This window comes from Loxodonta africana, chromosome 25, assembly GCF_030014295.1.
Source record: "Loxodonta africana isolate mLoxAfr1 chromosome 25, mLoxAfr1.hap2, whole genome shotgun sequence".
In the NCBI taxonomy this organism is placed as follows: domain Eukaryota; kingdom Metazoa; phylum Chordata; class Mammalia; order Proboscidea; family Elephantidae; genus Loxodonta; species Loxodonta africana.
In genome coordinates, this window is record NC_087366.1 from 49,349,001 (window position 1) to 49,365,472 (window position 16,472).

The window sequence follows — 16,472 nt, forward strand, 5'->3', positions numbered from 1 at the left end:
TATGGGTTATTGGAGAAGAAGACAGGATATAAGGAATTTGTCTTTCTCTCACACCATACAGAGCAGAAGATGACCAGTCCCAAATCTCAAACCTGGATTATTCTAGAGTGGAAAAGGGAAATTAATAAAACAATAATATTTCCCATGGAAAAGCAATACTGAGTTCCCAGTGAACATGACTGGACCGCTCCAAATTAATGACCTCGTATTCTGGCTTCTCAGCCTCTCCTGGGTTTCCTTGGTGTGAGTCAGCTCCCTAGAAGCCCACGTTAGCCTGGAAACCAAAGAGCCAGACCCACACCCACGTTAACCGGGGAGCTGCCATCAAGGTGCAGGATGCTCTGGGAACCAGCTCGTATCTACTCAATGGCTAGCCTTTCCGGTCCAGCCTCCCGAAATGCAAAATGCACCCCTTTGTGAAGTGTCTGGTGGGCTTTCGGGTAAGGCAAGACCACATAATAAATTGCCTACTTCTCCAATTTAAGAAACTTGCTAAGGAAGAGGTGGGGTTGCTCTGTTGGGCCTGCTGTCAGTTTTGAAGATGGGTCTTTGTTATAGTTAAGGCATTCTTGGTTGCAAGAAACAGAGCTGTACTTAGCTGACACAAGTGAACGCAAGTTTTTTGTAAGCTAAGAGTAGACACAGAACCACGAGCCCTCATGGGAATGGAATCTGAGAAGCCACCAGCACGTGAGGTGACTCCCTGCCTTTCCCTCCGTGGCTTGTGTCAGGCACTGTGGTTTTTCTTGTCTCAACACATCTGTTCTCTACTCCCTTTTCTACTGGTTACTGCTCCCTTATAACTCTGCCACATGCCTCAAAGACTCCAAGTTTACCTCAAGATCTTTCTGCTCAGTTCCTGTAATAACTCTAAAGTCCCAAAGAGGAATCCAATCAACCGTCTCGTATTTTCATGCCAGGCTGTTAGCCAACTTGTGGATTGGCTATCTTTGGGATATTTGTCCTCCCTGGTCTAATTAGCTATGGTCTCTAGGTGGTCCTTTGGTATGAAGCATTTCCATTTGGGGAGCAGGACAGGCAGACTCTTTGGGAGGGGCACGTGAGCAGGCAATGGGCGTCTCTCCTGCAGTGTGTGCTCCTGAATGTGGGCATTGCTGCCTAGATGTCCTTTGACTTCAGAGTTTCTGAAGATAGATATGAAAATAGAGGAGATAGAAACTGCTCAGCGGGACCACAGATCCCTCACCATTGCTGGTGCCGTCCATCTGGAAATCAGAGCAGCATCAGTTTAGGAAGGAGGGATCTCTGGCTGCTGAAGAAGCTCATTTTAGAAACAACTATTTCTTGAGGACCAGCTGTGTGCAAGGCAGATTTTGTGTTATCAACTACTAAATCTTGGGTCTTTTTTGGTATGAGGTAGGTCCAAGGGGGTTGAGAGGCCACTTTTTAAAAGATCTTGTCTTTTTGAGTGCTTAAGGCATGCATTATCTAATAGGTCCTCATAAGAACGCTCTGGAGATGGGAATTATAACCAACTGTGTTTGCCATTTTACAGATCTCAAAGCCAAGGCTCAGAAGTTTCAGTTACTTGCCCCAAGGCGCATAGGCTGTGGCCCCAAGGCACATAGGTGCCTAGAATAGCCTCAGATCTCTCTAAGCCTTGCCTCCCTCTCCCCTCCTCAGCAGAACTGTCCTGGATCCACTCCTGGGTCTCCCCCTAGACTAGAGGGCAGGGTTATGTGTTCACCACACTATCCCCAGTACCTACCACAGGCCTGACACAGTTCACACTCAATAACCCTTTGTCCAGTACATGAATGAATGAATGATTTACTGCATTACTCAGATCAAGGGCAGTGAAGAAAACAAGTGAAGAGGAGCCAGGGAAAGGTGAAGGGCTGTACAAAGCTGCTTTCTTATTGATGGCCTTGACTTTGCGCTGGATGGGAAAGGGCTTGGTGACCTCCTTTATGGACATGGCTTGGCTTCAACCATGACTTGGGCCAATGGTGTTTTGGGCATTTAGAGCTAAAACATCCAGCAAGGGGGTGTAGGATAAGGAGAGGCTGGGGGAGGCCTCTACCATCAGCCCCCTCCACTGCCTGCTTGCATGGCAGAGGGAAGAATTTTCTACTTGGTGGGAAGAGGAGGTGGCCTTCTTGGTGGTGTTGATTCCTTAGTCGTTTTGCATAGTGATTTCACTGAGTGCTTGATTCATCTATTTTTTTTTTTCAATTTAATAAACACATATAGATCCATTCTGTGTGGAAATAAAATCTAAGGCTAGGAAGATAAATAAGTCAGGATTCTTGCTTTGAAGAGCTCACTATCAGTAAAGGACAAAGAAAGGGGAAGTCTCAAGACTATATTAAAAAAAAAAAAAAAAGCAGGCAAATGGGAACCGTGAAAAGTTAGGCAAACTTTCCTTAACTTTTCCTTCAGTTGTAGGTAACTAGTACAGAATATAGAGTAGCAGTGAGAAACATGGATTTTGGACTTGGACTACATGGGTTCAAATCCTATTCTTGCCACTTACAAGCGGTAGGATTTGGGGCAAATTACTCACATCTTTGTACTTTAATTTTTTCATCTGTAAAATGGGAATAATAATAGTACCTACTTTACAGGGTTGTTTTGAGAATAAAAATATATTCGTTTTTATAATGCACTTAAAACCGTACCTGGAAAGTAATAAGGTTATATAATTTTTTAAAAGTTCATTTAAGGTCATGGAAGGAAACTAGATTCTGTTTCTGGATGCAAGCTGACGCTGCCAGCTTCTGGGCATGGGTTTTACTCCATCTTTTCCCTGACCTCTGTGATGGGACTGTTAGAATTTTAGTCTGGTAAAATTATCGTCTCGTTCTACCTCCAGCCTAAGGCAGGAACCCTTCCTGCATGCCACACTTGACAAGCTGCTGACCACCTTCTGACCAAGAATTCTCCAGACTGCCTGCACATCCAGGAAGCCTGAGTCTCTCAATTCTGGGGAAGGTTGATGAAGTCTGATGGTAGGGTGTCAGTGGGGTTTCCCAAGGGATAGGAGGTTAAGTAGCTGTGCTCAATGTATACATTGCTAGGTCCTCTGATTGCTTCACTATGACACCTGACATCTCCTGGAATGGTGTCCCCTTGCATTAGACATAAACTCCATGAAATGGGGCTCTTAGGAACTGCCAGCTTTCCTTTCTTGCCACTCTTCTTGTTGTTAGTTGCTGTCAAGTCGATTTTGACTCATGGTGACCCCATGCGTGCAGAGTAGAACGACTCCATAGGGTTTTCAAAGCTGTGACCTTTTGGACGCAGATCCCTAGACCTGTCTTCAGAGGTGCCTGTGGGTGGATTTGAATTGCCAACCTTTCAGCTAGTATAGTAGTCAAGCACTTAACTGTTTGTGCCACCCTGGGACTGAATTACTAGGGGCAAGGACAGAGTGGCTTCTCTGCCTTAGGAACTGCTAAAATCCTGGGTCAACACTAGAATACAATCTGGGCTGGTTTTATTTATTCAACTGAGTTAATTAGTCTCAATCCTTTCATAGCACGTTTTAAAAAAATTAGAGAGAAACTCCACAGTGTCTGATTCCCAGGAATTCTTGGCTGGAAGATCTCTTGGTTTCAGATTTAAGGAGTTTTTTTTTCCCCGTTTAGCAGCAGGTTACTTTGCTCACTTAAACAGTATTGTTACATAAAAAAGCAAGAGCTGGGTTTGCTACAAGCAAAGTCAAAATTTCCATCTGAATTTTAGCTAACCTGGATATAACCTGAGCCTCACAGCTATGGTTTCCCTCTTTTCACTAAAAGTTAGAGTTTAAAAATTGGGGAATTATGCAAAAATACACTTGTAGCTCTTGAGTTTAAATGGAGTAGGATCTCTTGCCCAGTAGGGAAGGAAGGCTTTTGAAAGTAACTCAGCCTTAAAGGAGACTGAGTATGCAAGTTTCAGACATTGCTCAGGCCTTCTTAGTTCCAGTACTATGTTTTTTTCTTTAAATAATTTTGAGAATTAAGAGCAAAAATACGTGAATTCCTATTTGCTGTGTGCATTTGGTTATAGATAAATGTGCAATGTGTAAAACACGTGTTTACACATCTAGCACTTGCACTGCAAAACCACCCATAGCTCACAGCCCAACCAGTCCTCCAAGATACTAGTGTGATGCATTTATAACTTGCAACTTCGCAATAAGGTGCCCACGATGCACCTTCTTTGTATTTGCATATTTGTGTATAAGAACTCAAACCGTTTATAGAGATTTTAGCCTGGTTTAAATGCTAAGAAAAGTCTCCATGATTTGCTTTGTTTAAAACTCAAACTCAAAACTTTATTAAAAACATTTTTTCAAAAATCGTTTCATAAAACTAGACATAAGCAAGACTCGATTCGAGGGGTGGAAAATGGATCGTATATCTTTAACCCGCAGAAGTTAAAAGGCTTTTATTTTTTGTTAGCTAACAATGGAAACTTTTTTTTAAGTATTTCCCTCCCTCGGTCCTGCCAAGCAATAGAAAAAAAAAAAAAGAAGAAAAGAAAAACTTGTTCCGCTGAGTTCAACCCCAGACAAGCTCACAACTTCCTTCCTGCTTTCCTCCCCCAACCCCCCGCCTTTCTCCCTCCTCCCTCCTCCACCCCAGGCTCCCCCCGCCACCACTTTTTTTTTTTTTAATCGCACATTGAACAAACAGTGAAGTAGCCGGGAGTAGACACTGACAGGGGTAAGTGTCTCCACCGCCGAGAAGGGCGTGCAGGGCCGGCCCGGCGTCGCCACCGCCCGGCCCCTGCGCGGAGGAGCGTTTTTCCTCTTTCGTACTCCCCCCTCCTTTTTTTTTTTTTTTGTCTTTCAAAGCTTGGTGAGGAAATCATTTCTGGAGCATTTTTACTTTTAAAGCCCTCTCGTCCCAGCAAGGTCTTGCGTCCCCGGGCAAGGTAGTTCTGCACAGGACCCGGGAACCTCCGAAACTGCAGGTAAGTTTGGCGGCTTTTTAATGGCTCTCGCCTCCGAATCCTCCTTCATGTCACTGTCTGCTCAGGAGCCAGGCTGGTCGTTCCGGTTTCGGAAAACGCGGAGAGGGGTGGGTTGAGGAGACTGGGCAGGGGGTTTTATTTGGGAAGGTGGCCTGAGGGAGGGTGGGGGAGAGGAGAGAGAGGCGAGTTTTCGGCGATTCTGCTGCCCGCCTTCCGGGCCGCTCTCGCCGCGCCGCCTCCCCCGCGCGCTCCAGGCTTCCCCGGGCTCCGGCCGCCCGGCGGCTCCGCGGGCGCCGAGCGAGGCTGCCCGGGATGCGGAGAAGCCCTGGACTCGGCCGCGCCTTCCCCGGGGGCTTGGAGTGCGTTCGCGGGTAGGGTTGGGGGGCCCGGGGCTCTGCGCAGCCTGAGCCGCCGCAGGGCTGCAGCCACGCACGGCCCGGAGTTTTGCGAAGGGGCGCGGGTCACCGCAGAGGCAGTCGCGTCCCTGGGCACACGGCGCACATAGAGCTGACTTGTGCGCGCGCGCGTGCACACACACACTCTCCACACACACACACACACAGGCACACACACGCCCCTCGGCGGTGGGCTCCGGCAAGGGGCGCCGATTATTGGTTCCGGTACAGGGGAGGTGCAGAGCCTGGGCCCCGGTCGCGCGCCAGCGCGCGCCCACACTCACAAAACACACTTGTTTAGGGACAGGCGACCGGGCCAATGCTTAAAAATGCCTCGTCTGCGGTCCCGCCGCCCGCCCGGGCATTCTTAGGCTGAGGGACACAGCCTCAAGCCAGGCTCAGGGACGTAAACCTCGGGCACGCAGGCTCCCCCCAGACCCGGGCGCAGGCGGCAGCTCCGGGACGGCAGGTCCCACTCAGATTCCCTCCGAGTCAGCCCCTGATGCCCCGAGAGGGTGGGCGGGGAGACCCTTAAGTAGAGGTTGGGGCTGCCTGACAGCGAGGCCGTCCCGTTACCCAAGATAACCAGTGTTTGATCACCGCGGAGGGGACCTGTAGACGGCGGATGGGGTGTCCTCCCCCTCGGAAAGATCGGTGTTATCGTCTCCCGGCACACAGCACGCTTAAGAACCGAGTGGCTTTGTATCATTCCCCACCGGTCCTCGTGGGTCCGGAGGCGAGTCTTAGAATCTCGAAGGTGAAGGAACCTCAAAGCTCATCACAACCTGGGGTGGGAGTGGGAGCACACCCACAACCGCACTGGCGACTGAGGCAGCCGTGGCACGATGTGCCCCCGCCTAGCCGCACAGCCCCGGTAGGTGAATGTCCAGCTGCACCTGGCTCTGGGTTTCCGGGGCTCGGTCGCCCCCTAGCCGACTCCCACGCCCACACCCCGGGGTCCTGACTTTTCTCTTGTGTCTCCACAGTGGAGCGGAGCGGCGCTGCGCGGCTGTTTATGGAGCACTGGGCGGGGGCTGAGCCCGCGATCCAGCCCCCAGCCCGCCGCTCAGGCCATGCCTCCCCATCTGCGCGCCGAGCCGCGGCCGCCGGGCCTCTGGCCCTGACCCGGGAGCCGCGGGAGGAGGCGGCGCCGGCTGCGGAGCGGGAGCGGGAGCCGCAGCGGCGGGCAGCGCGGCGGACCCAGTACTATGGCTGTGTACTGCTATGCACTCAATAGCCTGGTGATCATGAATAGCGCCAACGAGGTGAAGAGCGGCGGCGGCCCCGGCCCCAGCGGCAGCGAAACGCCCGGGTCCCGGGGGAGGGCCGTGCTGAGCCCCGGCAGCGTTTTCAGCCCTGGGAGAGGCACCTCTTTCCTCTTCCCCCCATCGGAGTCTCTGTCACCCGAGGAGCCCGGGAGCCCCGGGGGCTGGCGGAGCGGCCGGCGCAGGCTGAATAGTAGCAGCGGCAGCGGCAGCGGCAGCGGCAGCAGCGTGGGCAGCCCGAGTTGGGCGGGTCGCCTGAGAGGGGACGGGCAGCAGGTGGTGGCCGCCGGTACCCTCTCTCCGCCGGGGCCGGAGGAGGCCAAGAGGAAGCTGCGGATCCTGCAGCGAGAGTTGCAGAACGTGCAGGTGAACCAGAAAGTGGACATGTTCGAGGCGCACATCCAGGCGCAGAGCTCCGCCATTCAAGCGCCCCGCAGCCCGCGTTTGGGCAGGGCTCGCTCGCCCTCTCCGTGTCCCTTCCGCAGCAGCAGCCAGCCCCCTGGAAGGGTCCTGATCCAGTGCACCCGGAGCGAGGAACGGAGGACCAAGTCCTGGGGGGAGCAATATCCTGAGACTTCAGAGACCAACTCGAGGAGAAGAGGAGGGGCGCTCAGCCTGTGCCCCGCTATGGACAAGGAGGTAGTGGAACTTCTCCCCGGCCAGGCCGCCCCGACAAGACCTGGGGCTCAGGGCCCAGCCGCTTCCAAGAGGATGGAGAAAGGGGTCCCTGCCAGTCCCCCGTGTAGCTCGCCCATAGCTATGGAAATTGAGAAGAGGGCCTCTGCTCGGTTGGAAATTCTGAGCTGCCAAGCTCCCTCGTTGGGGTTGGACAGAGTGAACTTTGTGATGGCTACAGAAGTGACAGCGGGAGTCACATCTCCTGGGTCACACCATCCACATGATCCAGCCCTCACTGAGCTTGGGGGTGCCCTAGTGGAGAGGCAGCGACAGTCTCTGGGCAGTGAGACAAACCCAACCCCAGAGAGAGGCGGGCCCCGCGGCGGGGAGCCCCTTGAGAAGGTGGGGAAAGCAAATCTGTCTTGCGGCATGCTGGGCTCCTGGGCCCCTGAAGCAGGCAAAAGGCGGGAGGAGATGACTGTGAACACGCAAAGATCTGAGCCTTCAGAGGTCCGAAGCTGGCTTGGGCCGCCCGGAGGCCTGGACTCTAAGGAGGCCCGGAGTGGGCTTCTGGTGGTCGTGGGGCCTCGTCAGAGCTCCCACAGAGGGGAGGAAGGGTCTCCCACGGCGCTGGGCTTGCTTGGGGGCAGCTGCTCTGCACAGCTGGGTGCTGGAGAGGTGGAGGTGAGGATTCCTTCTGGTGGAATGCTGGAGCCTATGCCCTGTTGGGAAATAGCAAAAGATGTGAAAGAGCCTGGCCCTCCTGGGGACAGGGCAGGTGTGCAGCCTGGCAGCTCCAGGGTTTGGCTGGGCCCCATGGAAGAAGCGGGTCTGACCTGGACGCATGGCACAGGGATACAATCTGATGGCATTTGGGAGAGCAAGCAGCAGGACAGAGACGGGCACTCCAACCCAGAGCAGCTGCCTCCAAATCAGAAGGATAAGCCTCCCCAGAGGGAGGTCTGCAGCCCCAGCGCCATACCTGCTGTCATCATTACAGACCTGGGTGCACAGGAGGATGGGGGCTTGGAGGAGGCACAGGGAAGCCCTCGGGCCAGTCTGCCTGTGAGGAAACTGTCCTCTTCCTCGGCCTCCTCCACCGGCTTCTCATCCTATGAGGACTCAGAGGAGGACATCTCCAGTGACCCTGAGCGCTCCCTGGACCCCAACGCCGCCTTCCTGCATACCCTGGACCAGCAGAAGCCCAGAGTGGTAAGTCTTGCCCTGAGATTTTCCAGTGCTCATGCTGCTTTCAGCAGGCCTTTCATGCCTTGTAAGTGTCCGCTGTTTTTCTTACTTTCTACTGAATCGTGAAGAGTGTGATCCGGGCCCTGGGGCAGTAGCAACTTTTAATTCTCTCCAGGTGTGTTTGCCCAGGACGTGCAGAGACACTGACCCTGCACTTCCTGGCTTGGGTTGGACAAGGGCAGCGTGTCCGAGTCACTTCTACTGCTAGCTCCATGCACATGTTAGAAAACGATGTTTTAATCTACCTCCTGTAGGCCAGCGCTCACTTCTTGGTTAAGATGGTCTTCACGAGTGTCATCAAAAACTTCCTGATGAATCCCCAGAGATAGTGAACAGAAGTGCTTTGGGTAGCTTTTGTCTGATCAGGTGAGGCATTTGAGCCTATGATTCACCTGGGTGGAGGAGAACTGACAAGGGTGTTAGTGAATTAACTCAGCCTCCACTTAGGTGCCAGGAAAACGAGCGTTCTGATTAGATGGCAGGGCCCTGAAGCCTGTAGATGTGGCTGTGGGTCAGCTATGGGGTAAGAACCACCAACTTCAGTCAGTTAAGTCAGAACATTGTGATATTCATGGGACTGGGGTAACTTAGGTGCAGTCTGATGTATGATGAATTAAATGAAAACCATGCTTTGAGCTAAGTGGACAGCTTCTTTAGTGACACAGAATGTTAGGTTGAATTGCCTGAGATAAACACCTGGGTGATATCTCTAGGGTAGACACTTTCTAGTGGATGTTCTTATCAGCCTGTACAGATACCTTTTCACGTACCTCTGTTTTGATTCATCACGCTGACATGTTGTTCCGCCTATTGCAGTAGACATGCCTTTATTTTTATGGCATGGTTAATCTCAATCCTAGGCTGTTTTCATTCCTCAGTGAATCTCAGTATCTTGCAGAAGACATAAGAGTTGAAGTTAGCACTTCTGAAAAGGTCTGGACTTTCTCTTAGCTTTTCCAGCAAGCACGGGGAAATGCCTAGTGCAGCATGGTACAGTTCTGACCTTCAGATTTGTGATAGCAAGGGGTTAGTGTAGTGGTTAGCCTTCAGATCTCACCTGGAATGTCAAACGCTATTCACTGTACCGTAGTACCTTTTGCTGCGACAACTGAGAGCTTTACATGTCGACTTTATACTCTCCTCTAAGGTATTTTGGACTGCAAAGTTGTTTCTTTCTCTCGCTTCAGAAATCACAAGCAGAATTTTCGAAGACCAGGCATTTCTTTTCACGAAACTCTGCTTTCTGCTGATTTTCTGGAGGCAAATATGTATGCAAAATCTAACCCCAATCAGTCTGGCATTTTGTGGCCAGGAAAGGGCCCCAGGCACTTTGCACCTGCTGTCAGGGACAGGCACACCACCTTTACAGGAGGGTGGATGCACCTGGAGGGGGTGGAGGACAGATGGAAAATGCCTGTCAGCAGAGGCGTGGTCCGGATTTCTCTGCCTTCTTGCCCAGCAGTTAGAGACTTAGTAAATAAGAGATGGCCCTCAGTTCCTCTCCTCAAATTTGCTTTTTAAATCCTGACGCATAGCAGTTGCAGCCAAAGTCACTTTAACTTTTCTCCAGTTCTCCATTCACCTTTTCTAGTGGTGGATTAGCAGCTCTTACTGGCTGGTTTTCAAAACAGTTTGTACGTCCTGACGTCGTTTGAAAGGGCTCTTAACAGGAAGTGAGTTCAGGGGGAGAGAAATAGTGACAGGTGATCATTTTCTTTTTTCATTTGCCAGAGGGATGCCAACCAAGAAACCAGAGGGTTGGGTGGTGGTCTCCACTTACCCAGCAGGTCCAGAGGTAGAAATGAGGCCGGCCTGCTGCCCAGCCTGGCTTCCACCTCTAAGTAGGTTTTTAAACGCAAACAGAGTAGAGCCAGGGAAAAATTTCCTCTGCCAGTTTCACTCTTTGAATCACGTGGGTGGTGGGGAAGTGTGTGTGTGTGTGTGTGTGTGTGTGAGTGTGCGCGAGAGAGACAGAGTAAGAGCGTGGAGGGGAGGATAGGGTAGTGTGAAGGAGTGGGGGGGTAACCAACTGGAAATTATGGGATCTTAGGGACTTTTGAGCTTTTGGTTGAGTGCTTGCATGATAAGCTGCATTTTCTTTTTGTACAGATTGTTATCCTGAGCCTTATCTATATGACACCAAGCCGTCTGCGCATTGGGTCAAAAATCACTTGATTACCTGGGTATTTTGTCTACAGAAGGCCAGACATCTTGATTGACTGGGCCTTTTGGCTGGGCTTTTCACTGCTTAATAGATAAAACCCAAGCCTGCACTGTCTGGGGTGCTGCCATACCTACACTACGTTCTCTTCTCTGGACTTTGCTGCTGCTGTCTCTATGGCTACACGTACACACGCCCACACACACACCTCTCTCTCACACACTTTTATACACACAGGTTTGAAACTGCACGTTCAGTTTTCTAAATCACACGTACGAAGGAACCCTCAGCCTCAGACTCACACTGAGGAAAATTTGTTTTTATGCTGCCCAACCTTCCTGGGTGGATTAAGTGCTCAGCTACCAACGGAAAGGTTGGAGGCTTGGAAGAAAGGCCTGGTGATCTGAAAGATCACAGCCATGAAAACCCTGTGGAGCACAGTTCCACTCTGAAACACATGGGGTCATCATGAGTTGGCATTGACCCCATGGCAACTGGTTAACTGGTTCATCTTCCCGCAGAGTTAAACCTTTTGTGCCTCCTGTGGCACATTGTGTATTCCTGCAGAGGAATGATTGGGTGTGGTGCTGGGGGCAGGCAAGGGGACACAGCCAAGAGGAAGCCTGAAGCCCTGTCCTGCTGTCTGGTCTTTCCTGCAACTCATCACCCTTGGGAGTAATTAATGAGACCCAGAGTCAGTACAATGGAGAATTCAGAAGAGCTAGCTATAGTTAAACACAAAGTGAAAAGCAACTTGTTTGGAGATGAACTTGAAAATTACTTACCCCCTTTAAAAAAAAATTATGAAAATTAGCAAAGGCCTTTTTACTGGAAGGGAATGTGGTAGAAATCAGGCCCTTCACGTGCTTCTGTGGACAGGAACCGTAAAGACACCCTCAGAAGCATGCAGAGTGCCTCAGCCTTTCTTCACCTTCGGGTGAGCCTGGCAGATGTGCCTGCCCTGAAATATTCAGAACGTGCCAACGTTTCGCACCAGCATCTCTGTTTATAAAGGATCAGACGCTTGAAATTTGCTTGGAAGTAATTGTATTGCACACCTAATGTACACTGGCTTCACTGTCCCTTCAGGCACCATTCACACTTACTATTTTCTGACACCTGAACTGAATTGCACTGAACAAGGATAGTGTTCTCTCTTTTGTCCTTCAAGACGACTGAAAATTACTCAGCAGTTCTTTACCTTCCTATAGAATTCCATTTAAGAATATCTGCACCATTGCAACACCAAGCTTACAGTACTGAATTAGAACTTGCCTTTTGCTTCAAAAAATAGATTTTATTCATTTATTTACAAAATTGTACAAAATTATATTGTATAGAAAAAATATCTTGGTTTGTCTTAGTTATCTGGGGGATACATAAAGAAATAGAACACAAAATCCTCGCCTTCTTGGTGCTTGCTATGTTTAAAAGGGCTGTCGGAATTTTAGTTTCCATTGCTATGAATCAGAATTGACTCGACGGCAATGGGTTTGAGTTTTTTTTATTTTTTATTGCTTAAGATTTTTTTTTTCGTATTTACTAGTTTTATTTTTTAAATGAAAAAGTAACTTATATGCAGAGGAAAAAATTTAAACAGCTTAAAATGATTTTATGTGTTTTTGAAAAGAGTGTAACATTTTTATTTTGGAGCAAACTGAACTGACATTTAAAAATCTTAGCGGGGCACTTCAGAAAAATGAATCTAGTGGTGGGTACTTCTAAGTAGAAAATGCTTTTTTGGTTGAGAATATCAAAGGCCCAGATTGGTGGGGCTATGACTGCAGGTTGCATGTGTTGTTTTCTTAAGATGGGGCATCTTTCTTCTCTGTCAGGTATGTGGAGAGGATCTTTTGGGAAAGGTCTCAACAGCTTACAGATCTGGGAGGACCCAGGTTATTTATGTGCAGCTCCACATGTTACTCTGTTCTGTGTAGGAGAGAGGAAACCAAGACCCAGAGAGGCGAAGTGGCACTCTGGCTCAGTTTCCTCTTTTAAAATGTGGGTAATGCATGAGGATGATCTCTGGGGTCCATCTAGTTCTCACTCTCCATGGCTATATGATGGTAGACATTTGACCTGGTACATGGGAAGTATGCGTCAGGGGCCTGGAAGTGTGAAAGATTTCTTCCGTGTGGCCTTTGGGCACGGAGGTTGAACCTCTGGGCATGTTTAATTCTGTGCTTTTACTTGAGACCAATTGGCTGATTGACTTATCTTCTGTCTCTTGTACCAGGAGAATGGTTCTTTGTAATTTCGCACTGAAAAAGTACCATCAAAATAAATCGTCGGTACTGTGCCCATGATTTTCATTAATAATTAGCCTGACATTAAAGGCTGTGGTGGTGGGTTGCTAGAACACTGACCTGAAAATGATAAAAAAAAGTTATATCTTGTTATCTGAGAGCTTTGGTCCCATCAAGTATTTTAAGTTTGGAAACTGAGGCTTTGTCCACACGGAACCAAAACATCACTTAAGAGACTATCTTAGTCATCTAGTGCAGCTAGAACAGAAATACTACAAGTGGATGGCTCTAATTAACAGAAATTTATTCTCTCACAGTCTGGGAGGCTAGAAGCCCAAATTCAGGGCACCAGCTCCAGGGCAAGGCTTCCTTTCTCTGTGGGTTCTGGGAGAAGGTCCTTGCCATCAATCTTCTCCTGATCTGGGAGCTTTTCAGTGCAGGAACCCCCTGGCCCAAAAGATGTGCTGTGCTCCCAGCATCTCTTTCCTGGTGGCACGAGGTCTCTCTCCTCTCTACTTGCTTCTCTTTCATATCTCAGAAAAAATTGACTCAAAATACAACCTAATCCTATAGATTGAGTCCTGCCTTATTAATGTAACTGCCTCTAATTCTGTCTCATTAACATCATAGAGGTTAGGATTTAACAACACGTGGGATAATCACATCAGATCACAAAATGGAGGACAGCCACACAATACTGGGAATCATGGCTTAGCCAAGTTGACACACATTTTTGGGGGGACTTAATTCAATCCAAAACAGAGATCTTTTTTTTTTTTTTAAATCAGAGATAACAGTAATTCAGCCAGCTTGAAATCCTTTCAAATAGAGATGGGTTATAGAGAAAAAGAGAGATTGTCAACTTTGTTAATGTTTCATGAAGATGTTCATATATTGCCAAAATACAGCTCAAGACTTATTTAGCCTTTAGGTTTTATAAGAGAAACTTAAAAAATCAATCAGTTGGTGCTTTTAGAGAAATGTTTTTAAGGTGTTTCTTAAATCCTTTCTTTTGTTTTTAAGTGCTGCGGTGCTCCCGAGTCACTGTTGTGATTTTGTTGGCACACACCTGTTAAATGTGGTTACAGATTAGATTAGTTCTCTGTGTAGTTTATTTAAATTCCTAGAAATATTGATATCATCTTTTAGGGTTATTTTATTTTGTCAGGTTTCAACTTAGTTCTCCAAAGGTAGAACATTAAAGTATTGAATGAAAAATGTTTTATCTTGGTAGGAGGACAAGCTTTGTAGACACCAGGAGATCAGCAGGTGTTCTGGAATTAACTCAGAAACTCCTAAATCGTGTTGTGAGGGCACCGTCAGAGTGAAGGATTCCTTTAGTTTTCATAGGAGACAACACCTTGGCGTCTGTGGATTAGGCGCATTGTGCCCTCAAACCTGTGACAAGTGTGCCTTGTGATGATTTTTTTCCTGACGAGGCAGAATTGGCATTTTGTGAATGATGTCTTTTTTTTGTGAATTAGGAGAGTTCGTTATTTACAAAATCAAACCAAACCAAACCGTGAACCATTGGGTAACAGGAAAAATCCCTTAGCGTGCCAACAGCTATTTTCTCATCTGGATGTTTGGGGTTTTCTATGTCCAGTTCTCCCAAGACTGTGTGCCCTTCTTGTGACTATATACTGTTAACTTACTGAACCAGGTGGTGGTGGTGCCACAGGTGGTTTCAGGAACACAGAGCAACTGAACGATGTGAGGGAAACACTCAGCATTGTAGCTTTCCCACAGACTGATGGGTCTAGTTCATCTGTGCATGGAAGGCCACCATGGAGGTCTGGAAGAATCCACCGACCTGGTCCCATAACCCTATAGCACACTAGTCTTTTTGTTCTGCCACCAGCCTTTAGTCTCATCATAGCCCTCTCAGAGACCTCACCATCTTCTCACTGGCCCTCCTTCATTCACTGCGTCTTTCTGGGGAAGACTATGGCCCTGATCCATTTTTCTAGAAGTGAACTATTATTCTAAAGATAGTTCAGATCTGCTTGAATGAAAGACACCATAAATACATATGGTCTCCTTGGGATGTTATCCACAGTGTCCAACCGTCTCTGCTTCCCGGTCTCCATTACAGCGTCCACTCAGAACTGGCTCTGCTCTGGACATAAAGACTGTTTTTGACGTACTTCTTAATGATTTCTCTTTTAAGCAACACAGAGGTCAGAGTACTTAGCATTAGTACTGGGTTTGTCATTGGACATCCTCTTTTTGGAAAACTGTAAGCAGTGTCATGGTATTTATAATGGAAACTAATTTAGGCAGGAAATATACACACTTTCCCAAGATGACTTTATATACACTATCTCATTTGAGACTCACAAAAGACCACATGAAGTAGGAAGACTTGATTAATATACCCATTTCACAGGTGAGAATACCAATTTCTAAGAAGGTCCAGTGCTGAATCTGAGAGTCACTAGCCTTTCCGGCACATGCATTCCTAGGGTACAGCCAGTAAAGTTCCCAGAGAAGACCCTGAGTCTCTTAAGTTACTTGGAATTAGCAAGGTGCTCGATACCAACTCATACGTAATGCTGTCATGGGTATTTGCAAAGAACAAGAAAGAGAAAAAGATTTCAGTGGCCTCATGTAGACAAAAATGTCAACCATACCAAACCCTCAAGTCCGTTGCCGTCAAGTGCACTCTAATTTATAGCGACTTTTTTTTTTTTTTTTTTTATAGGACAGAGTAGAACTGCCCCATAGGGTTTCCAAGGAGTGGCTGGTGCATTTAAACTGCTGACCTTTTGGTTAGCAGTGGAACACCAGGGCTCTACAGAGGTAAAAAAAATCAACTATAGGACATTCAAAGGAGCCCTGGTGGCGCGATAGTTAAAGCGATTGACTGTTAACCAAAAGGTTGGCAGTTCAAAACCACCAGTGGCTTTGGGAGAGAAAGGTGGCCTTCAGCTTCCCCAGGGATTTACAACCTTGGAAACCCTGTGGGGTCACTGAGTTGGAATCAACTCAACAGCAGTGGGATAGCACATTCAAAATGTCTTCTCCCAACATTAGCAGTTCTTGTATCTGGGAGGATTTTTTAGTATTTCTCAAACTCTATCAGGGTCTTCTGAACCTCCCAGCTTTATCACAACACGGCAGCCAGTTTTCCTACCCTTGGCACAGGAACCTGGGTCTCAGGATTTGCTGTCCCCAACAAAACCTCCTAGCCTTCCTTAAGCTACTGGCGGTTGGTTGGATTTTCCACTTGACATTGTTAAGAGATTAAACTGTTTATCTTATTGTCATACACAGGCCTTTTCAGTTTCCTGCTAATAGATTCAGGTTAGATAAGGATTACAGACATGACCCTCCCTCCTCATGCCTCTCCCCATATTGTTAAGAGGTCCATTTTATTAAACCCACTCTTCAAAAAGCTAACTTGTAAAAGGAAAAGATTACACATGCCCTTGCCCAGCAGAGGATTAGACAGATGCCAGCTCCTGTACAGCCATGGAAGAAGCACAAAACGGGAGATCCTGCTGAATTATACAGTTTAAGGCTCAGTCATCAATTGCCATAGAGAAGGCAAAAACAAATTGAGCTGAGCCTGGAAAGAATGTCAGCAAAACTGGAAAAATACTTGCTGGGA

General features: G+C 48.2%; 1 protein-coding gene across 3 annotated transcripts in view; it reads left to right on the top strand.

The window, feature by feature from the left end:
* The first annotated feature begins 6,462 nt into the window (after positions 1-6,462).
* The window catches only part of ITPKB (inositol-trisphosphate 3-kinase B), a 115,560-nt gene continuing 105,550 nt past the window's right edge, over positions 6,463-16,472 (top strand). Inside the window, exon 1 of one of the 3 annotated variants that reach the window (XM_064276792.1) lies at positions 6,463-8,416. In XM_064276792.1, coding sequence (XP_064132862.1) covers positions 6,530-8,416 — 1,887 coding nt within the window. In that variant the 5' untranslated portion in view covers positions 6,463-6,529. The remainder of the gene's footprint in view (positions 8,417-16,472) is intronic. The other 2 variants (XM_064276793.1, XM_003411025.4) reach the window with 2 other exon arrangements.